At 40.6% G+C, this 24513-nt stretch overlaps 1 protein-coding gene and 1 pseudogene across 3 annotated transcripts in view; both read right to left on the bottom strand.

The window, feature by feature from the left end:
• The window catches only part of RCOR1 (REST corepressor 1), a 176669-nt gene extending 152168 nt beyond the window's left edge, over positions 1-24501 (bottom strand). For 2 of the 3 annotated variants that reach the window (XR_005024148.2, XM_036882172.2), the window contains exons 1-2: positions 24000-24500; positions 23867-23926 (exon numbers count right to left, since the gene is read on the bottom strand). Coding sequence is in view for 2 of the 3 variants with exons in the window: in XM_036882172.2 (XP_036738067.1) it covers positions 23867-23926; positions 24000-24264 (325 nt within the window). In the remaining variant the exon portion in view is untranslated. Of the gene's footprint in view, positions 1-23866; positions 23927-23999 lie in introns of all 3 variants that reach the window. The other variant, XM_036882174.2, reaches the window with a different exon arrangement.
• On the bottom strand, positions 11598-16711 carry LOC130679426 (PC4 and SFRS1-interacting protein-like; annotated as a pseudogene).
• Positions 24502-24513: the final 12 nt, after the last annotated feature.

Genomic DNA, 24513 nt, shown 5'->3' on the forward strand with positions numbered 1-24513 from the left:
GGCCAAGGTAGGGTAGGGAACAGGATACCTGGGAGGGAGGCCAAGAACTAAGAAGCCAGGGCTTTTGAAGGACTGGGGCTACTGCAGTTCAACTGTCATACAGCCATTCCCAGTTGCTCTGGGATGAATTATCTTCAGGGATGCTGAAATCAGAAAAGACTACACACTATTCTATACTAAGTGAAAGGTAGAAGCTGCTTCTGTTCTAGTAATAAACTAAGTAACTCAGACATATAACTGAGGACAATTATAGAAGCTGAACAAGGTATTAAAAACATCTGCTTGATGGAATCAGAGAATAACAGAGAATCAGAATGCAAGAGAGATTGAGGCTTCGAAAGGGAAGTCCAGCCACTGGGGTCACTTTTGCCCTCAAGGGTATTTGCCAATTCTAGAGGGAACCAGTAAGAGGCTGCAAGATTGAATAATGATTCTGACAGTCTCCTGGAGTTAGGGTAACAGGCACTGGACTCCCAAGTACTGCCATCAGGGAGAAGGGGAAAGGGCAGCAGTCAATGAATGCCCATTTCTTTCGGTTAGGACTCCAAAAGGCTAGATGCCCTAAGAGTCAAGAATTAAACTGAAGTATATAGCCCATCAAAGGGACTACAGTTCAGCTTTGAACCATTTTAACTGGGTCACCTAAAATTGGATTAAAGGGATTCCACAGTGCTAGTATAAATAAATACTCTCTAGAAGAAGATATTATCCTGGACCTCAAAAATTTCTAGAAGAAATTTTCCAAGTTCCAAGTTTGATATAAAACACACAATGAAAAATGACTGGGCACACGAGGAAACAATACAACATGAACAAAAGACAGAAGAAATATAAAACAGAAACAGACCACAAGCATTCCAGATATTAGAGTTAAAAGACTTAAAAATAACTGTACTTATATATTCCTGGAGATAAAAGACAAGTTTACAATTTCAGCAAAGAGCTGGAAATCCCAGAAAAAGAACCAAATGGAAGCTCTAAAAGAAAAAAATATATATATAACTGAAACTATGAACTCAGTGGATGGGATTAAAAGCAGAGAGACATAGGTAAAATGAGAAAGACAAGTTAGAATAAAATCTCCCAAATGTAGCCCAGAGATATAAAAATTTGGAAAACACAGAGTAGAGGCAAAGAGACAGAGATATAGAATATACATGAAATTGAAAGTCCAGAGAGGAGGGGAAAAAAATGGGACAGAAGCCAGTAACTGAATAATGACTAAAACTTCCTAATTTAATTAAAGGAAGCAAGCCACAGGTTCAAGAAACCTACTCAGAGCAAACCTAAAAGAAAGAAATAAGGAAGGAAAGGAAAGGAAAAAGGAAAAAGGAAAGGAAGAAAGAAAAAAATTCATACTTAGGAATCTCACAGTAAAATAACTGAAACAAAGACCAAGAGAAAAAAGTAATACAACCTGGAACAAAGGTAGATTACAATTATACTGATAATTAACCTACTACTAAAAAAGAAAGGAAGCCACAACACAAAGAAACATTTCTGAAGAGCTGTAAGAAAGTAAACTGCAGCCTAGAATTCTATACCCAGTAAAAATAACCTCCAAAAGCAAACCTAAAATAAAAACATTTTAAGACAGATGCATCACTAGCAGACCCACACTAAAAGAAATTTTAATAAAGGGTATTCTTTAGGCAGAAGAAAAATAAACCTAGATAGAAATTCATAAAATGCATAAAGGAATGAAGAGCAACAAAAAGGGTAAATATGAAAAAATCCAAATGAAATAATTGTGAGTTAAAGTTTTTAAAGGAATTAGAACATGTTAAGACTTAAAATGTAAAGTCACAAAGAATGCACAAGCATTCTACCATCCTTGCATTGCCCTTGAGGGTAAAAACAGCCACTTCACATTAGATTGATAAATCAAGAATATAAATTGTAATCTCTAGGGAAGAGGATTCTGGGGAGATGGTAGAATAGGAAGCACCAGGAATCTGTCTCCCCACCTAGACAACAATCACACTGGCAGAATCTGTCTGACGTAACTATTTTGGAACTCAAGAAAGTCTGGAGGCTACTGAAGGCTTGCAACGTCCAGAGGAAGACATGGATGGGCAAACTGCTGATTACTTTTTGGTCAATTTCAGCTCTTAGCACAGTAGCAGCTACTCAGCCCCCAGTCCCAGCCCCCAGGTAGACACCTGAATCACCCTGCACACAGACATGTGGGGTCCCGAGTAAACACAAAAGCCCCCGTCTTTCAAAATTTGAGAATTTGTGCTCTGATTGTCAAGTGCTGTTTCTGATCGTGAAGGTGTGCAGACAACAGGTGTGTGGTGCTACATGCACTTCTGCCCACTGTAGCAAGTCCTTCATCCTCTAGCTGAAGTGACTTTTTTAACAGGCTTGCACCCTTCCCTCTCCCCCGCCCCCACCTTAATTCTTCTCTTTTTTCCCCTTTTGCAGGTAGACATTGATGACTACCTCATTCAAAAGCAACTGCATATACGGGGAAAATTAGAAATTGGCAGCACATGCACAGTGAAAAATCTCAGGCTTGGAAAAGATCACAGAAAACCTACGTTTGCACCTCAGGCTGATCCTTGGCACCCAGACAGCCTGCAACAATCAGAACAACAAAAACAGTAACAAAAACAGAAAACCCTGGGGAAGGAGGAGAAGCTGATTTCCAGTGTTAACCATTATTGGATTCAAGTGTCCAGTTTTCAAAAAAGAAATCACAAGATGTACAAAGAAATATGAAAATACAGCCCATTCAAAGGAAAAAGAATTTTCAACAGAAACTGTCCCTTTAAAAGACCTGATGTCAGATATACTAGACAAATACTTTAAAACAATGATCTTAAAGATGCTCAAAGAACTACAGGAAGATGTGTAGAAGGTCAAGAAAACTAAGTATGAGCAAAATGGAAATATCGATAAAGAGAAAACCTAAAAAGAAACCAAAAAGAAATTGTGGAGCTGGGAAGTACAGGAACTGAAATCAGTAATTCCTTAGAGGGATTCAAAGGCAGATTTGAGCAGGCAGAAAAAAGAATCAGTGGACTTGAAGACAGGAAATAACCAAGTCCGAGGAGCAGAAAGAAAAGGCTGAAGGGAAGTGAACAGAGCATAAGGGACCTGTGCTACACCATCAAACAGACCAACACAGGGACTGTGGGGTGCAGGGGATCCAGAACAGGAAAGGAACAGACAGAATCTGTGAAAGAAATAATAGCTGAAAACTCCCCAAATCTGATGAAAATCTTAGATATAGGCATCCAAGAAATTGATGAACTCCAAGTACAATAAATCAGAGACCCACACTGAGTCACATAATAATCAAACTTTCCAAAGTCAAAGAGAGAATTCTGAAAGCAGCAGAGAGAAGTGACTTGTCACATACAACAGGTACTCAGAGTATGAGCAGATTTCTTATCAGAAACTTTGGAAGCCAAAGGCAATGGGCCAATATACTCAAAATGCTAAAAGAAAAAAACTGTTAGCCAAGAATCCTATATCTGGCAAAACTGTTCTTCAAACAGCCTTAAAAAGGAAGGAAATTTTGACACATGCTGAATTTGAGATGACTTGAGAACATTACTCCAAATGAAAAAACCAGTTACAAAAAGACAAATTCTGTATGATTCTGCTTACATGAGTAGTCAAAATCAAAGTAGAATGGTGGTTGTCGAGGGCAAGGAGGAGGGGGACAGAGGAAGTTTTGTTTAATGAGTATACAGTGTCAGCTTCATAAGCTGGAAAGAGTTCTGGAGATGGATGGTGGTGGTGGCTGCACAACTTTATGAAGATATTTAATACCCCTGAACTACACCATTAAAAATGGTTAAAGATGCTAATTTTATGTCTATTTTACCACAGTAAAAAAAAAACTGGAAAACAAAACCAAAACAAACTGCAACCTCCAGGATAACCACTAAGAAAATAGTATATATAAAAAAGAGCAAACTACCAAGCTAAGGGGAGAACACAGAATAATAAAAAACACTAGAGCAATGCAAAAAAAGGCTGAAGGAATAGAAAAGAAACTGAACTGGTGGGTCAAATAAACAGAAAGGTCTGAGTCAGTAGATCCAAACACAAATATATCAGTAAATACTTAAACTGTAAATGGAACTAAACACCCTAGGTAAAAGCTAAGATTTGCTTTCAACATTTGGATAAAAACCTGTATAGACATACTTAGATCATCAGAATGAAGGAGGGTGAAAGCACAGAGATGAAAAAAGATACTATGCAAACACTAAAGAAGCTGGCGCAGCCCACTGACCAGAGTGGACAGGAGGGCGAGAAGCATCCCCAGAGATGAGCAGGGCCACTCCCCGACAATGCAGGGCTCGGTCCCCCAGAGAGGCCCATGAGAAGGCAAATTACAGCAAAGAGCAGAAGACAGCGGCATGATGAGGAACCACATTCACAGTGGGGTGTTTGCAGGGAAAAGAGGAGAATGGCATGGAACTGGCAGTAAAGAACAGAGGACACCCCACTGCTGGCCCAGGAGGAGGAATGTGGGGAAAAGCAAGCTCCACGCGAGGGGGCTGCAGAGAAAGCAGTGCCATCAGGGGACAACCAACTTTCAGTTGGGACAATTAAGGGAAATTCACGAAAGAAACTGAGAATTAGGGGGATTCTGCTGATGGACCCTCAGTTTCAAAGGCCTAGTATAAAGGTTTCAAGAGACCATCAGGGGTGGGAGATGGGACGAGAAAAAAAGATGTGGTCTTAGAGATTAGAGTCCACAGAATGAGTGGATGACCCAGGAATCCTGGCCTCCTTGCTGTCTGATGGCTAAAAGAAAGCTCTTAATGAGCTCAGTGCAGGTGGTCCTAAGCCAGACAGTGATGACGAGCGAGGGATGCTGAGGGATGCTTAGGGCAGCTAGGGCAGGAGGAGGGCCTTGCCGGGGGTGAATGCAGGTTTCTGGGACTCTCATCTGACTTCTACTGAAGCCACTAGGCCAGACAGCAGCAGTCTCACTCCAAGCACAGAAGCATTCTCTTATTTTCCACTGAAAAAGTCTGAGTTTGAGCTAGGATTTTAAAGAGCCAATAAACTTCTGGTAGCTACTACCAAAGGAGGGTTATTCTCAGAGGAAGAAGGAAAGCCAGTAACACAGCCTTCCCCAAAAAATCCATCCCTGGAGTTTCTAACTGTCTGAATTCCAGAGGATTTTACATTGCTTGAAATAATGTTGTTATGCACAATTTTTCTGATTAAAAAAAAAGTTACTTCTCTGTGGATGGTAGTGAAGGGGTGGGACAGTTTACCAGTTCTGTGCCTTTGTATTTCATTTATTTGTTTGGTCAAAGAGTTTTAATTTTGCACCAACTACATACTAAACAATGCTCTAGACTCTGAGGATACAGCAGTAAACAAAACAAAGACCTCTGCCTTTATGTAGTTTCTATTTTAGAACAGACATTAAACAAATGTATACATTTGTAGTATGTTAGAAGGTGCTATGAAAATTAGAAATCAAGATACGGGGCTGTAGTGTAATGGAAGTTTTCTTTTTAAATAGGATAATCAAAATAATCTCCTGTGAGTTATTCTTGACAAAAATAATGTCAATCAGAAACTGATCACCTCTCAAAATCCAACTGCCAGTTTACAGAAAATACAGAAGACAAAGGAACATGTTAAAAACAGGACGTGGATGCAATCAGCAAATCCAGAAAGAAAGAAACTCAACTTCAGACGATCCAGTGGTTTCCACAGCTAAATTACAAGGCGGGAAGAAAAGAAAGTAGAGGGAAAATCCGTATATTTAAATTCTGTGTGTGCTTTGGCCAAGATGGTGTAATACACAATTTTTACCCTCCCCCTTGAAACATCCAAAAAACAAACAAAACACATAAAACAACGGTCTTCCAGACAATGGACATGTGGTGACAAAGGACAGGGATCCTTCAAAGATGGATAAACAAAAAAGATGAACCCTGTAACTGTCTAAACTTACTGTTCTGAAAGAGTTTCCAGGCCATGGAGTCAGGAGAATGAACAATTACTTCACCAAAGAAGATATGGGGATGGCAAATAAGCACATAAAGAAAATGCTCAATATCATTTGTCATTACGCAAATGTAAATTAAAATCACTTTGATACTACTATACACACAACAGAATACCTAAAAGTTTAAAAACTGATCATAAATGCAAGCAAGGTTGTGGGGCAACTGGAATTCTTATATGCTGCTAGTAGCAATTAAAACTGTAAAACCACTTTGGAAAAGTTTGCAGTGTCTTAAAAAATTAAGTATACAGTTACCACATGATTCCATTCCTGAGAATTTACCCAAGAAAAAAGGAAATATACGGTCACAAAAAGACTGCACATGAAGAAGATATAAATAAATGGAAACATATCCCATGCTCATGGATAGGAAGAATTAATATCGTCAAAATGGCCATCCTACCTAAAGCAATCTGCAGATTCAACGCAATTCCTATCAGAATACCAACAGCATTCTTCAGTAAACTAGAGAAAATAGTTCTAAAATTCATATGGAACCACAAAAGACCCTGAATAGCCAAAGCAATCCTGAGAAGGAAGAATAAAGTGGGGGGGATTACTCTCCCCAACTTCAAGCTCTACTACAAAGCCACAGTAATCAAGACAATTTAGTACTCGCACAAGAACAGAACAAAAGACCAATGGAACAGAATAGAGACTCCAAACTTTAACCCAAACATATATGGTCAATTAATATACAATAAAGGAGCCATGGACATACAATGGGTAAATGACAGCCTCTTCAACAGTTGGTGTTGGCAAAACTGGACAGCTACATGGAAGAGAATGAAACTGGATTATTGTCTAACCCCATACACAAAAGTAAACTTAAAATGGATCAAAGACCTGAATGTAAGTCATGAAACCATAAAACTCTTAGAAGACAACACAGGCAAAAATCTCCTGAATATAAACATGAGCAAGTTCTTCCTGAACACATCTCCTCGAGTGTACAGCAAAGGACATCATTGACAGAACAAAAAGGCATCCTACAGTATGGGAGAATATTTTGTAAACGACATATTCGACAAGGGGTTTACATCCAAAATAAATAAAGAACTCACACGCCTCAACACCCAAAAAGCAAATAACATGATTAAAAAATGGGCGAAGGATACGAAGAGACAATTCTCCAAAGAAGAAATTCAGATGGCCAACAAGCACATGAAAAGATGCTCCACATCACTAATCATCAGAGAAATGCAAATTAAAACCACAATGAAATATCACCTCACACCAGTAAGGATGGCCAGCATCAAAAAGACTAAGAACAACAAATGCTGGCGAGGATGAGGCGAAAGGGGAACTCTCCTACACTGCTGGTGGGAATGTAAGCTAGTTCAACCATTTTGGAAAGCAATATGGAGGTTCCTCAAAAAAAAAACAAAATTAGAAATGCCATTTGACCCAGGAATTCCACACCTAGGAATTTACCCTAAGGATGTACGATCCCAGTTTCAAAAAGACATATGCACCCCTATGCTTATTGCAGCACTATTTACAATAGCCAAGATATGGAAGCAACCTATGTGTCCATCAGTAGATGAATGGATAAAGAAGAGGTGGTACATATACACAATGGAATATTATTCAGCCATAAGAAGAAAATAAATCCTACCATTTGCAACAACATGGATGGAGCTGGAGGACATTATGCTCAGTGAAATAAGCCAGGCAGAGAAAGACAAGGGCCAAACGATTTCCCTCATTTGTGGAGTATAACAACGAAGCAAAACTGAAGGAACAAAACAGCACCAGACTCACAGACTCCAAGAAGGGACTAGCGGTTACCAAAGGGGAGGGGTGGGGGAAACAGAGAAGGCAAATAGTGGATCTGGCATCTTGCTGCACTGATGGACAGTGACTGCATTGGGGTGGGGGGGGGGCTTGATAATATGGGTAACTGTAGTAACCACATTTTTTCAAGTGAAACCTTCGTAAGACTGTACATCAATAATACCTTAATAAAAAAAGACTGCACATGAATATTCACAGCAGTTTTATTTGTCAAGCCAAATAAATGTCCCTCAGTAGGTGAATGGATTAAAAAAGCCTGGTATATCCGTGCAATATACTACTACACAGCAATAAAAATCATCAATTGGTACATGCAAAATGTAGATGTCTCCAAAAAAAATATGCTGAAGAAGCTAGGCAAAATAATATAAAATTCAAGATTTATTTAAAACTCAAGAAAATGCGAATTAATCTATAGTAACAAAAAAGTGGACTAGTGGTTGTTCAAGGAGGAGGGGATGGAGGAGGAGTTACAAGGGGCACGAGGAAGCTTTGGGGTGATGGATACATTCAGTATTTTGATTGTGGTGATGACATCGCAGGTGTATGCATGTCAAAACTAATCAAACCATGCACTTTCAAAGACAGTTTACTGAACGTCAATTATACGTCATTTTTTTTTAATATTTAAGTGTGCTCATGTTTGAATCCTGATTCAAACAAACCAGCTGTTTAAAAATAGTTGACTGGAGACTTAAGTATACTAACTGAAGGGCCCCACCAGTAAGATGGCGAACTTCCGGCTTCTCTTCCGGGTCCTCAGTTCCCCACGGCCTATCACCCCTCTCCCCACTCCCACTCCCAGCACCTAGCCAATAGCCACCAGCCCCGTAGAAGTAACACCACAATCACCCCATGCCCCTTCCTATACAACCCAGCACCTTTCCCCAATAAAGCGGATTTCTCCGGTGAATTGCTGCTGTGTGTCGCTCCTTTCCTTTCACTAACAAGTATTAATTTTATTTAATTGTGACATTTGTGGTTAAATTTGTTGTTATTGTTTTTTATACTTAAAGACTTTTTTGGGGGATAGTTTTAAGTTCACAGCAAAATCCACAAGGTACAGAAATTTTCCCATATATTCCCTGCCCCCCACACATGAATAGCCTCCCCCACTTTTAACATCTCCCACCAGAGTGTTACACTGGTTCCTACACTGACACATCATAATCATACAAAATCCACAGTACACCTTGGGGTTCTCTCGGTGTTGCACATTCTATGGCTTTGGACAAACGTATGATGACATGTGTCCACCATTATGGTGTCATACAGTCGCTTCCCTGCCCTAAACATCCTCTGCCTATTCATCCCTCCCTCTACTCTAACCCCTGCCCACCTCTGATCTTTTTACTGTCTCCATAGTTTTGCCTTTTCCAAAACCGTCATGTGGTTAAAATCACATGGCACATAGCTAGGTTGTCAGTGGTATTTTAGAGCTAACATAGATGGACAAGTAGGTAGGCCAAAGCAGGCCTCACTGAGAAGCTAACATCTGAGCTGACTGGAAAGGAGAGGAGATGAAGTCAGAGCAGTGAACAGGCCCAGGGAGAGGAGGTATGGCAGGGCCATAGTGAGGCCTTTCGCTTACATCCTGAGCAAAACGCGGGCCACTGTGAGGTTTCAAGCAGCAGAGAAACACAGACTTACAGTTTAATATACAGAAGCAGGAAGCTTGCTAGAAGGCTGCCACAGTCATATGAGTTATAGACGACGATGACTTACACTAGGATAGTAGCAGTAGAGGCAGTAAGTAAATTATATTCTCCAAGGTAGTATAGATAGTCTGCAGGCAGGGATACAAAAATTATATAGGCAGCTCCACCTTCAACAGGCAGTGGAGAAGACATAAAAGCTAGTAATTACTTAAGACAGAAAAGTACTTTAACAGAAGTAACATGGTTACAACAGAAAGACAGAAAAGGTGGATCTAACTTAGCAGGGAGATGGAAGAAAAGTCCCTGATAATTCTCAGTAAATTTTGCCTGAATTATTATGTGCAAGTATCTCACTTAATCTCAAAACTCCTATATCTCCTATTTCAGTGAATGGCATCATCACCTGCCAAGTCACCTAAGCCACATATCCAGGAGTTGTTATGGCTTCCTTGTGCCCCACATCCAATCTATAATTCAAGTCTGTCTAACAGTTTAAGAGCTTTTAAATCCATCCTCATTCCCACCACCCCAATTACTACTCTGACAGTAACCTCTCACCAGAACTTAATTCCATGAGGGCTGGGAGGCCTAGTTTGTTCAGTGCCCAGAACAAGTGTCTGGCACATAGTAGATGCTCATTTAAGTTTCTTAATGAATGAGTGGTCTTCTCCACCCCCAGAGAATCCATATCCATTTTTAGAAGCTCTTCTCAACACAACAACCCCTGATCTTCCCAAACTGCAATTACATTCACAGCACATGCTGGCTTAAAATTCTCCAAATGTTACTCACTGAAGAACAATAATACTCCAAAGTGCAGCTGTGTGGTTTGAAATGCCTGGTCAATGTGACATGTACTGTTTCACAAAAATATTACACTATTGCTTTCATAACACAAACGTTAAGGAAGGTGTGTTATTTTTCTGCTAATTAAAGAGACATGAGTCTTTAATGGCTGTGAAAAATCATCTAAACAACAGTTAAAATAAATTCCAAACGGAGAATGACTGCTAGTAAGTACAGGGTCTCTTCTGAGGCAATGAAAGTGAAATTAGTGGTGATGATTGCAAAACCTCTGAATAGACTAAAACCTCCAAACTGTACATGCTAAAAAAGTAAATTTTATGTACATGAAGCATATCCTAATAAAGCTTCACTTATTTAAAAATGAAATAAATTCCGCAGCTTGGCACACAAGGCCCTGGTGATCTGGTATGTGCCTACCTCTTCCACCACTTCCTGATTCAGTTACATCAGGAGAGCTGACGTAAGCTTCAATTATACAAAACTACTCCGGATTCCTTTAAAAAAAAAAAGACATCAAGCCCTCTCTATCCACAGAACTCTATGTAAACACAAAGTATTTTCTTTCCTCTGCCTTTCAAGACCTACCTTCAGGGTCACCTCAGGAAAGCCTCCCCTTTCACACCCAGTTTCAGCGGCCACATCTCGCCCCACCCTGCCCCCCAGGCTTCCAGAGCCCAGGCATTATCAGGCCCGACTAGGCATTTTAAAACCACAGCAAATAGTAGGTCTCCAATAAATAATTAAGTCTAATATACAACTCTGATTTCTATAAATGCCCATTACAAGCAAAATTTAAGACACTTTGGCCAAAAAACCTTTTATGATTAAGCAAATATGGCAAAGATCTTACAATTATTAATCTGGTCGCTGGTTATACTAGATTCATTAATATTCTATTTTTTTTATTATGTCCAATTTTTTCATAAGCAAAAGAGCAAATTTCCTAATGTTTAGGAAATGAATGTTAAGTGTAGTATCATGTAACAAAGAAAAAAATTAGCATTCTTAGACCACTAAAAGCATAAGCAGCCCACACTTTCACACCTAACGAGTTCCCAAAAACATGTACAGAAGTGGAACGTGCGACAGCAAGGTAACAGACATGTCAAAAGAGGAATTATGTTCCTGGAAAGCAAAAAACTAAAACCACCTAATTACGCCTCATCTTACTTTTCAATACTATAATTCCAATTTCACACATGTTCTTGTTTTTTCCTTTACAAGGAAACAGTCAATGAGTAGAATGTGTGTGAGATAAAGGCTGCATGCTTTTAGAATGTCTAATGATTATTAGCTTTGTCTCAACTGCATTAAAGTTTGTAGATCTTACACTTCATTGGTATCAACATTTGCACTTGCTATTGCTATTTTTCTTAATAAGGCAGAAAACATGATTTTAAAACTTTTTTACAGCAATAAAACTCCAAACAAATTTACCTATAAATTTAATATGCAAAACTGAATAAAGCAAGCTCAGGTATTTTAATTTATACCCTGCTTCAGCAGAGTAAGCGGCCTGCATCCCCATCCCCCAAATCCTCGGCTCCACTAACAATGCTGCACAAAAATGGTAGTACCATGGAAACTGACCTGTTGCCAAGCAAGCAGAACACTAAGCAACAACTCAAAATGATAGCTCATCAGCTGATCTAAAACCCTAATTCCATTTACGAGTATCACTACATGGCATAGGAATGAGACAGGTGTTCAAAAAAATCTAAAAGATATCTAGCTGAAAATGAGTACGAAACAAACATTCTCTAAGTGCTGCAAAAGGAATACACACACAAACACAAATATTCATTTTATTTTTTTTAACAAAAAATAACATTCACTTTATTTTTATCATTTTGAGCATATGCTTTAGTTACCCTGTCTCCCCAAACAACAGTGTCTATGACCAACTAAGAAATCATCCTCTTGGAAGCAAATCGTAATTCCAACACACTTTGATAAATAGCAAAGAAGTAATTTACTAATACAGTTTGACAGAAAAATTATTTAATCAAAACAAGTTTGCATGTTGACACTTATAGCTTAACTAGAATAAATCTGCCCAAATTTAAGTTATACTCAGGACCTGATATAATGTAATACCAAGAGTTCCCTCAAAACAGTGGGTCTTAGTTCCCATTTCAACACCTCTCAAGAGCAAAACTATTATTAAAGTTATTCACACTTCATCTGTAGATGAAAACAATTATCTGAGAGGTCAAAACATACAATGCATGTCACATGCAAACACTGGTATTAAGCTCTTTTTCCCATATTCAGAGTTTCAAAACATCACAAGTGTTTTAGCTACTGAAAACCACCAACTGACCTAATATTCCGAAAATGCTATCTGTTAAGTTACTCTTAAATTTTGTGTTAACCTTGGTTCACCCTGATTTAGTCCATATACATGTACATACAGACTGTCAAAGTACTACTTTGTCTCCTGCCTCAGAGCAACATTTTCACTTTTTGTAGTCCTATCACATGTATGATACAGGAATAAAAATTTCCCAGCCATGTTTTCAAATGAGTTGGGTTTCCTTAAAAGCATTATGACTTTTTTTTCCAATTAAAAAAATACTTAATGACTTCCTTTAAAAAACATTCAGAAACTTGAGACATTTGTCAAAATAAACTGTTATCTTTTAGTTTTCAGTTTCAACTACTAGTGCCTGCAAAAGATCTTAGGTGGTTGAATCCTAAAGCCAGATTCATTCCTCTATTATAGCCCATTCTGCTCTCTGCAGGAAAATTATGACTTAATTCCCAGCCAAAAAACTAAATTACCATCTAAAGTTAACATGAGTTTTTTATCTGGTAGAATTGTCAGTTCAGCGTCAGTTGGATTATCTAGTCATACAAAGAGGCATACAGACCACACATTGTTACAAAGCAGCAGGATAATGTAACACAATGTAGACTGAGATTAAAATTAACTTTTGATAAAAGAAGAGAGTAGTTGTATAGAAGTAACATTTTATCTATCATAAAAATGCATGACTTCTACACACAGTGAAAAGAGAGTCTGATAAATCCAAGATTTGTCAAAACTATGCACAAAACCCACAGTATTTGGGAATAGAGGAAAGGTTTATACAAGTAGCAGTTTTAAAATGTAACTTTTCTACTATCAATTACACATTAACATACACACACACTAATTGGGAATATTCTACAACCAATGTCTGGAAAAGCAGTTTAACATTTCCTAAATGGATTTTCCTCACATCTACTGTATAATGTAGCTGTTAATACTGCACAAGTACAATTAGCAATGTTTAAACAAAGATAAAGGGATTACTTCTCCCTCAAAACAAGTTTTAGACACGAAAACCTAAGCTTATAAAAATTTAAAACTTTCTGCAATCTAGTATTTCAAATGAAAACCATTACAAACTTCTCAAATGTTCTTTATATTCCAGGTATGCCAACCTAGTTACCTAGTTTAGAATTCTTCAGAGAAAGTTCAGTCTCTCTCTCTCCTCACTGGATGGCTGGTTCTTGCTGCTGGCCTCGGGACTGTCCGTGCCTTCTTCACTGCCGTCTCCATTGTGCTGTGGCTGGTTACTGTCCTGGCCATCAGATCCTCCACTCAGAGTCTTTGAACCTGTTTGTTCCTTTTCTAGCTTTTTGTTTGGCCCTTTCTTCCCTTGATCTTTGGTTTTATCTGCCTCCTCATGCTGTCTCTGTTCGGCAAGAGATTTATTCAGCACTTGTGTGATCACAGAGTCTTTCACCACGAAAGACATGTTCTTAAACTTGTTATACAACATGGTAGACTGTTCCATGATAACCTAACTTTGAATCGCCATATTTTTTTCATTGTTGTAATCATCTCTGTATGTTCTGAGCTTGCTGCACTGCGACCTGAAGGGAAACAAGTTCATCCAAGGCCTCAATACATCTGTTCACATTCAGATCATCAATTTTGAGGGAATTTTTTATTTCAGCATTTTCCTTTGAAGACTGGGAACAGGCACTCTTCTTTGAAGACGAGAATCCACTGACGTTTCTCGCTTCTTCTCCACTTTAACTTCTGGCTTCTTTCCTTCATCTCTGTTCTGCTGCTCGGTCTCCCCTGGTTCCTCTTGCTGGCACGCTTTCCGCTGCTGCTTTCTCACGCTGGCCTTCAGCATATTCCTTCTGTGAGCAGCCTGAACATTTCTTCCACCTTTTCTCTTCTTTTCACCTCTCTGGTCGTCTCCTTTCTCTTCAGAATCAGAGGTTGATGTAACTCCTATATTAGCTAAATTTTTCCTTTTTGATTCAACTTCTTTCTTTGCCTCTTTTTTGTCTGGCTCTTTTCTTGGCTTACCTTCTTCCTTCTGGCCTTCTTCATCCTTGCTAAGCTGCTTTTTAGGCCGTTTTTCCTCTTGCCCCTTTTTCTTTCTCTTGTCTTCCTCAGCCACCACATCACTCTCTGAAGGGCAGGGATGCTCCCAGCCCGGGGCCGCCGCTCGGTCTGGAACCTTGGCCTCTGCGGCTGCGGGTTGCCCTCTTTCCGGACGCACTTTTGGGTGAACAGATGCTGCTGCTGTCGTCACTGCTCCTGCCTCCTCGGTTTCTACTTGTTTTTCTGCCTTTCTCTTCCGGCAGCTTTTGGAGTGGTTATGTCACTTGCTTTAGTCACATCCTCACTGCTGGATTTTTCTTCATGATCAGTATCTTCCTTTGAAATACTTGTTTCTTTTTCAACATCAGATGATGCATTTGATTGTTTAGTTGATGCCTGTTGACTTGAAAATTTCACTTTTGGATTGTTATCTATCTCCCATAAACCTTTATTAAAGCCTTTCTGTTTATTTGGTTTGCTGTACTTTTCCTTATTTTCTGGGTAAGGAAATAAACCCTTTGGGTCTAAAAAAGCAGTTCCATTAGTTCCAAAAAAGAAAATGGGTAGTTTCTTTGTGGGTGGTTTTACAGCTCCCTCCATAACTTCATCTACTTGAGGATGGCCTTTCATCTTGGCGGACATGGGTCTCCAGGTTTGAAATCGCAAGTCCTGTGTCGGCGGCGGGGCCGGGGGTCCTAAGCACGGGGAGGAGGCGCGGCGGTGCGGACGGCCGGGGCTGCGGGACGGGGACGGACGCCTCTGCCCACATCCACGCTGGCCCCCTGCACCACCAGCTGCCGCAGAGGTATCTCAACTGCTCCAGATTGTAGCCGCTGCTGCCAAAATATTCATTTTATTTCATTCTAACACGATGGAGGCTCAAGACAGTCAAAGAATGAGATATTTCCTAAATTACACTTTCCGCAGAAGGACATTCATTAGAAATAATCATTTTTAAGACAATTTACTTTTTAAATAACACTGAATTCAAAAAACTATCCCCCTTTGGAAAATTCTGGGCTAGAATCATCAGGTTTTAATGAGCATGTACATCAGACTGAACAGTTTATCACAAATACTGAAATGAATTAGTGACAATTTATGTAAAAACATAAATTTTGGTATTCTGGTTTCCAAAAGCATTATTATTCTATTTACAGAATGTATCCATAAACTTAAAATACAAATTCTTAAATTTAAAAGCTAAAACTTCAAGAAAAAAACAAGGTTAGCGATAAAAGGCAACATATAAAACACTTACTATTCTCTAACGAAAAGGGAATACAACAAATTCCTCCGCTATCTTTTAAGAAAATCTAGCCTTTGCTTCCAGTCAAGACAGAGTGAAATGAACCAGATTCACCCTGTGATCTCAAACAACTAAAAACCAGACAAATATAGAAGGCCAGAGTTTTCAAGGCACTGACACCAAGCAGCAAAACACAGTGGGCCCATGAGGAGAAGCAAATGGAGGAAATCTACGGCTGCCCCGGTTACTGCCTGGACAGTTGCCAACTGGCAGCCCCAGGAGGGGGCCCAGGGCAAGTCAGGCAGGCTCCCTGAGGTGGGAAGACAAGCTGAGCGGAGAGAAGCCAAAGCAGGTGGAGGCTGTGGAGAAGAGCAGGGGTGAGGAGAGTGAGCTGCCCAGAAAGAAGCCCCCACAGAGCTGCAAAGGGTGCCCCCTGAGTACTCAGCACCAATACTGTGAAGAGAATCCTTGAAGTTTTTGGATAAAGAACAACTCAAAGAATAAAAAGAAACAATCCATGCAGCTCACACAGGGCCAAGAAGAGTGCCTGTTCCCAGCAGCCACAGTGGAAAACCTCAGGGTTCACAGGACGCATGTGACCGGACCTGAGGCAGTTTTGGCAACCCTGATAGACCACCACAGAAACAACTCATCAACCCATCCAGTGAACCAGCGTTCGTTCCTACCCAAGTGTTTCTTCTTAAAGAGGCTTTCTGGATGACTATCCCTGAAATATACTAGGTTGAAATCTAACTGTAACTTACAATTAATGGTATCTTAGTGTTTTTCCTTAGTGACATAGAAATAATGTTGCATCATACAACTGATGGCATCTTAGAATGGGTTACCTCGGAGGGGTCATTAGTTTGAACCATACCTAAAAGCTTCTCAGTAGCTGTTTCCTCACCTGGAAAATGGAGGTAACAATGTTACCTCATATGATTGTTGTGATTTTGTTGGGTGTTAAATTATTTAATAGATATAAGGTGTTCAAAATAACCCAGCACATAGTAAGGACTACACTGACCTGGCATTAATAAGTTATTCCTTTGAGGGTTTTCTGTTAGTGATGACAAGTTTTACCCCTATCCACACACTTACCCATTCCCTTATAATCAATAAGACAGATAAATTTTAGTCCATAGCACCTTAACCTTTTTGTAGGAAACTGACCCTATGGTAACTGAAGTCATATCTTTAACCTCTAACTAGTATGCTGCTATCACTGTATGCTGGTCAGAAATTAAATCAGAGCTTTTCAAGTCATCTGGCACTATAATTTGGGTCAACTTATAACAGTACACCAAATGAGCTGAGCAACACTGAAACAAAACAAAAAGAAAGACGTGCCAATTCTTAGTAACAGTCATCTTAAAAATCAGGGGTACTGGTGACAAATATCCAGGGGCTATGTACCAAGGCCTGTCTTTAAGCAGAAGCATATCAAATCAGGAATATATTTTTATTCCTTCTTAATCAAAGAATTCATCAACCCCCCCTACTAAAGAAAAAATAAAACCTCTATGTAACCCCAACATGGGGTTAGTATCCAAACATACGAAGAGCTCACACAAATCAATAAAAAGACCTACACCCTACCCTATAGAAAAATAGCAAAAGACACATTCACTGGAGGAACCCAAGTAGCCAAAAAACATGTAAAACAGATACTTAACTTCAACAGCAGTTAGAAAAATGTTAACATAACTACAAAAGAATAGCACTGCAGAAAGTTCATAAATTTAACACCATAGTGAAGACTAGGTGAAAAGGAACTCATGTGCCTTGTTAGTAGGAATGTACTTGTTTGGGAAATACCAAAGCAGACAAATATGCACAAATAACTTCATTGACAAAGACTTTAACAATAACAAAACACACTGTTTACCATACATAAGTACATACTGAAGTACAAAAACATGCATGGGAATTCGAATGGCCTTGAGAGGGTGTCACACAGATTTCCCTTCAGGAGAGAAGGTGCTAAGAGGAGTGTAACTGACAGCCCTGGCTGCCCGGCCCCTTTGGGATCCACTGCAGCATGCATTCCAACACAGAGCCAATGACTGAACACAGCGACCATTCTAGGGCAGGGCCATCCCTGCCCAATGAACTCTAACAATTTTTGTTCTGGTTGAGATTTTCTCCAAGCTGCACTGCAGTCTTACACTCCTGAATCCAGTCACCGGTAATCCTTCCTTCTCTGTTTTCCATCATAGGTATCACACCTGCATCCCATCTGAAGGCTTTTGCCACCTGACCTTCTTCCTCTTCTCTTTATCCTTCCTGGGCATTTACCTCTATTGATTTCCTGCACACCTACTTCTACCTTGGCATCTGCTTCTCAGAGGATGCACACTATCACAGGAATAGCATAAACGAACTCCAAATTAGTGAAGAGGGAGTGGAACAGAATTAGCCTGTAGCTGCACCTGAAGCAAATACAGCCTGATATTAACAGTGTTAATCACAGTGGTGGGTACATGCATTATTTTCTGCTCTGTTTTTTTTCTTATTAACCCTGTCATTACAACTCTATCCTACCCTATGGTAATAGGTAAGGGCATTCAAATTACACACAACTATCTAGTCACTTCAGTTTTTCAAAGTTTAATTCTTATTTCTGATTATAAAATTATGAACACATAGTAGCAAGGCTCTAAAACAATAGAAGTTTGACATTCAGTTCGTTCAACTTCATATGGCCTGAAGACTACCTTAAGATACTTTCAATGATCTCAGAAACTTCAAAACTCAAAAACCCCGAAACTTTAATGAATTATGTTCAGTGTGCAACTTTTACTAAAATTCAAGTCTTTAAAGAATTTGACTAATTTGAAAAGCAGTTTTAACAGTTAACATTACATTTAAATGACAGCTTAATGTTATTCTAAAATATTTATTTCTCTCAAACATTTCAGCAAAACATTTTTTGCCACTTTACACCAACTTTGAAATATTCTGTTTTAAAGTCAACAAAACCATAAAATTTAACCAGATGTTAGGTATATGTATTAATAAAACTTCCAAAACACAAAACAGAAGAAATTGTTATACTGTGACTACACACTTACCATTGGTAGGATCACAAATATTTTCCACAATCACTACTTAAAACTGTAGGAATTAACTCAATGCAAACCACTGAATCAGCATTCAATCCTCAATTCCTACCTTACTTTTACTGAGCTGTTACAGAGATTCCCTCCTAGAAAGGGATTTCAAGTTCCCTGTTTTTAATCTATGAACTTACCACAAACTCCTTAGCAAAGATCACTGTTTTCCATTAGAATAAGGAGACAAATGGAAGCCTATTTCTCATTTTTACATTATGCATGGAGCCTCTGAAGAAAAGCTCAGAAGAAAATGGGGCTAAACTATAAATTAATTACAACAATTTGTATAGCAGAGAGGAAAATATAAAAAGTACAATAAACTGGGGAAGAATACAGTAACTTGAATAGAACTTTGGTGTTTCATCTCCCAAAACTAATATTTTTTTCAATTAAATTGCCCCTTATAACTTATATGGTCAAAGAAAATAGGTAAGCCTAAATCTCTTCAGTACAAATGACCCTTGTTGCTTTCAGAACAACTCTGCTCTCTGGTCAGCCTCAACCAGCTAAGTAACCTCTGAATCACAGTCATCACCCATCAAAGGAGTACTGTGGTGGAAGAACCCCACCTTTAAAGCATTAAGTCTCAAAGACACCTAGAAGTTTAGAGCAGAAACTCCAAAAACTCCCTAACTTGATCCTAGTGAATGTGTACTTCCCCTGGCCTGGGGATGGACTCAGGGTTTGTTTTGCACTATCCAGACACCTGATCTGAATCTCTGGATCTCAGTGTTCTTTTCTACCATATAAATGTTTTGGACTAGTTCACTCTCTTGCAAGAAAGGTATTTATCTAAACTGTAGCAGGTACAGGTAACTTAAAAGCAATAATCCTCAAATATGTTAGTGTAAGATTTGCATTCAAATCAAGGGCTTCCTTATAACCCAGTCTTCCCTGTGCAGTAGAGCAGACAATGTGAGGACCACTACTCGGCCCCGTAAGTTCCATGAATGATAATCAGAGTAAGGATAGCAGAAAAGGTTTCCTTGGCACTCACTGGGTGCCAGGCCCTGTGCAAAGCATTTTATAGGTATTAGCTCCTTTAGTTCCTTCTCTTGAGGAAGAAATTCTATTATCTCAGATGAAGGCAAAAATGAAGTGACTTGCCCAGGGTCAACACACAGTTGGCAGTGGGCACTGCCAGTATCTGAACTCTGGTTTGACGGTTCTCACAGCCCAAGCTCTCCTAATCTCTATTGCTTATAAAAGAAACCTGAAATTAGAAAGATGTCTGTAACTGACACAATCATAGACTATAAGTGATGAAAAGACTGACTCATGATTGAGGAAAGTAAGGCTCCTGAAGATTAAAAATGGAGATAAAATGACCAGCTCTACCTTCTGTCACCTGCCTAATCGCAGAGACAGGGCATTCAGTCTCCTGACAACCAGCTTTAGGTGTCTTCCCACCACACTACTTGACAAAGTTGATCACTCATAGGATTTATCATTACCCTGACCTCTCATCTAGACAAACATTGCCTCAAAGTATGTTTAAATCACAAAGCATTCACTGTAACTTATAAGCTTTTAGGTTATCTATACATTTTTACAATGAAACTAAAACATAGAAAAGGTATTCAAAGAGGAACGGGGAACCACCAGTAAAAAGAAATGAAAAGCAGGTCATGACAACTGTTCAGTAAAAGCATTCCATGTGCAACATATTTTCTAATACAAGTTAACTCTGAATTGACAGTTGGGCTACAATCCAAAATTTTCAAATCTGATTAAACATATTGGATTAAATGTTCCAAATATAGGTTGCTTTTTTAAAGGGCCATTAACTCAAAAATGTTTACCATTAACAACTTCCTCTTCTGTTGGATCCTTAATTTTAGTATTAATGAACTGTGATACTGAAAATCAAACCCTGACATAAACTGGTGTAGGAACACAAGCTTCAGAAAAAGAACCTGAGCCAGCCTTCATTCCTGCCTCTGCGTTCCTCTAGAGGGAGGACAGCAGACAAATGATCCCGGAAGCACCTAGGCTACAGACTCCTTCCTCTGCATGCTTATTAGTAACATCACAGGGCCATTCACTTTTTGTGTAGAAAAATACTATTCACTTCAAAATAAATTATGCTTTCCAAATGAGGGAAAGAACTAATCAGAGGCAAAAGAGAATAAGCATTCCTCCCTCTTCCTCGATCCCATGATTAATAAATTCTAAAAGACACCAGTGACACCTTGACATACACTCTGGAATGGAAATTGAAAAGACAGTCTAGACACTATGCAGGAAAACAAAACCTAAGTGAAGGTGTAGAACTGCATTCTGGTCTTGGTTTTTAAAGCTAATAGCAAAAACTTTTTCTATTGTTCTAAATACAGATGGTATTTTAATTACCACATTATGCCACAATCCACCAATCTAGTCTAGGTCTTTTAGTTAAGCTGAAAGAACTGAATCAGCATTTTGGACTACAGTGCTCTATCTACTTCATTCACTATTTGTGAGGGATGACCGACTGAAAGACATCATCCCTGGACTAAACAGGTGGTCCTAGCTTAAACCATTTGCCCTTAGAGCTAGGTTAAGATACTGTGGACCAACAAAATCTGACGTTAAAAAGATTAAAATCAACTTCTTCCACTCACACATCTTTACCAGAGATAGTTAGGGGGGAAAAAAAAGGCTTTTGACAAGTTTCACGTTTACCTGTTCACCTGTCCAAATTCTGGATAGAAGGGGGGGAAAAAAGATGCATTCAAAACTTTGGCATGGAGAAAGAAAAAGCACTAACAACCACAACCTCAACTACACATTATTCCTAGCATGTGCTCACGGAAAGAACCTATCTTCAGTCTGAAGACCTACAAAACTTTTTTTGCCATGAAGCAAACATAGGATACCATTTCTACTCCAAAATGGAAGTTTCCTCTTCCCTTAGACTTTAAATCACTAGGGAACAGTAAAGTTCCACAATTTTCAACCATATCTACACATGTGTGCCACTGCTCAGATTGGCAAAATAGGGTCTGAAATTATTTCATACTAGTTAGATTCCTTTCTAGATTAAAACAAACAAAATAGGAAATTTGGAAATGTTAATACCAGACCCAATCAACGGGCATTAAGACTGTGCAACAGAAGATTTACAATGTTTTACTTTTAGAATGGCAGGTCTCTAGCAAATTTATGTTTGTACCTAATTCCATCAAAAATGCAAAGGCAACTAAAAATATGATCCTATTACATTTGCTGTTCAATTCCAAAGAAACCAAGCTCACAACTGACAATGCAAAGCTAAGCTTCAATATTTAGAAGACTACCAGAATTCTAGCTCCCGTTGTTGCCAAATATGCCCTTTTCCTTAGTCACATCTAACATCTTTAAATACACTTTCAAAGCTAATACAGTCAAAAAATGGTCAACTTACTAAAACTGAAAGATTTGTGCAAGTTGATTTTTTTAAACATGAGCAGGGAAAGTTGGTAACAAGCTTTGCTTTATGTTTTGTGCATTAAAACAAAGATGGACTTGACCTACAAAATGAAGATAGGGTCAACTGTAACCAAAAACAGTATGCTTCCCCTGGTGGCCAACGACGGAAGGGAGAAGGCGTGCAAAGAAGAGAAAACAGCCGGGTCTCCTAGTTCAAGCCTTTCACTCGCAAATGAGAAGTAACTACCAAAAAAGGAAGATGTGGGGGAAGGGGAAACTATCAATAAGACTACCATGAGTTTAAAAGGGATACAAACCTGGGGGTTAGACTACTTAAATTTAAGAGATTTAAATCAATGGACCAAAATTTAGAAGGCAAATGTAAGCAAGGTCATTTACTTCCATAGTGCCCAAGAGCTTAGTTAGGGAGCCCTGTGTATTTTCATTTCAAAGAACACCCAGAGTTTAGTAACAGCTTCAGAGCGATTATCGCCTTTTTCAAGGACTAGATGCTTGCAATTTTCTGCAATCTTATTCCCAAGGAAAAGCATTTATGCATTTATTTCCTCAAACTAGTAGTATAACCTACATATAGAGATCGTCCAGCTCTAAAGCCCTCTAACCAGGAGGGCTGTTAGCTCCAAGTTCAAGATTCCCTTCTGATTTTTTTTTTTTCTGAAATAAAACCTATGTCCTTTCAAACATTTTCTATGCCAACAATCTTTAAAGACAGTCTCATACAGAAACCGGCCAGAATCTCATGCATTAAAACCTGACGAATTCCTTTGTCTGATTGGATTTTTCCTGGTACCACTTTAAATTTGCTTCCACAAAGAATAGCAGCAAAGGAAGTAAATGTTCCATTTTAGGGTGTAGGGATTTCTTGAAGGTGGAAATAATTTGTTAGGCTAAAGCTTCTTTAGATTTTCTTTCACAACCCCTTGTCTCAAAAAGAATTTAAAAAGAAAGAAAGAAAGAAAGGGAAATACAAGCACATTTACAAATAGGTCCTAAAATCAAACTGCCACAAGCAAGCCTCTCCCCCAGGCAGGCGTCCTCCGGGAAGCACACTTCTTTTTAACTGATTTTGGGAGGGTCGTTATTCTACTCGGGAGTCGGGCCGGCGGGAGCCCAGAAGCCGGCAGGAGGAGTTAAGGGCCTGCGGGACAGCATTTGGCAGGGGAGACACGGGCCCGAGGGCATCCTGAGTCCGGAGCGCTCGCGGGATGCTAACTCTCCGGCACTGCCACCCCTACCCCTGGCCGAGGAGCAGCTCTTCCGGACCCGGGGCCGCCGGAGCCCCCAGGCCAGGAGCGGCCGCGCCGACGCCGTCGCCAGTCCGCGGGGTCGCAGGGTACCGGACACCGGCCCGACCTGGGGCGACTCGGGCCTTCCCCGCGTGCAGAGGCCCCCTCCTCGTCCCGCCCTGCTGTTCTCGCCGCGGACGGCAGGGCGAACACGCACAGAAAGTTGTCCGAGGGCTCTCCGCCCCCTCGGGCCGCCAGCCGGCCGGGCACTACTCACCGGGGTCGAAGTCGGGCACCACCGCCTGGTACTGGGGTCCGACCCGCATGCCGCCGCCACCTGCGGGGAAGCAGAGCACGGCGGTCAGCGGGCGCCGGGCGGCGCGGAGCGGCGCGGGGCGGCGGCCACCTACCGTGCTCCTCGTCGCTGGACGCGCCCGAGCTACCTTCCTCCCAGGAGGTGCTGCCGCCGTTGGCCGCCGCCAAACTTTTATTCTGCCCATTACTGGGGGCGGCGGCCGAGGCGGCGGCGGCCGAGGCGGAGGCGGCGGCGGCGGCCGAGGCGGCCGAGGCGGAGGCGGCCGAGGCGGCGGTGGCCGAGGCGGCGGCGCTGGCCGCGTTGTTCCTCCCCCTGCGCTTCCCTGAGACCTCGGGGCCCTTCTCTACCATGGCCGGCATCGGCGGGGGGCCTGAGCCGCGCGAAAGTGGCGGGGACCCGCGGCTCCGGAGGAGGGGGCGCCGGGCCAGGGGGGAGTGCGGCGGGCGCGGCGGAGCCTGCGGCGCGAGCTGGGGCTGGGGGCGGCCTGGCGGGCGGAGCGCGGAGCCGCTTCAGGCCCCCAGCGCCGCGCCGAGCGCAACTTTCGCTCGCATCGCCGCCCGCACTTCACTGGCACCAACTACTCCGGGAGCAGCGAACGGACGGGGAGG

The sequence above is a fragment of the Manis pentadactyla genome, chromosome 11, assembly GCF_030020395.1.
Source record: "Manis pentadactyla isolate mManPen7 chromosome 11, mManPen7.hap1, whole genome shotgun sequence".
Classification (NCBI taxonomy): domain Eukaryota; kingdom Metazoa; phylum Chordata; class Mammalia; order Pholidota; family Manidae; genus Manis; species Manis pentadactyla.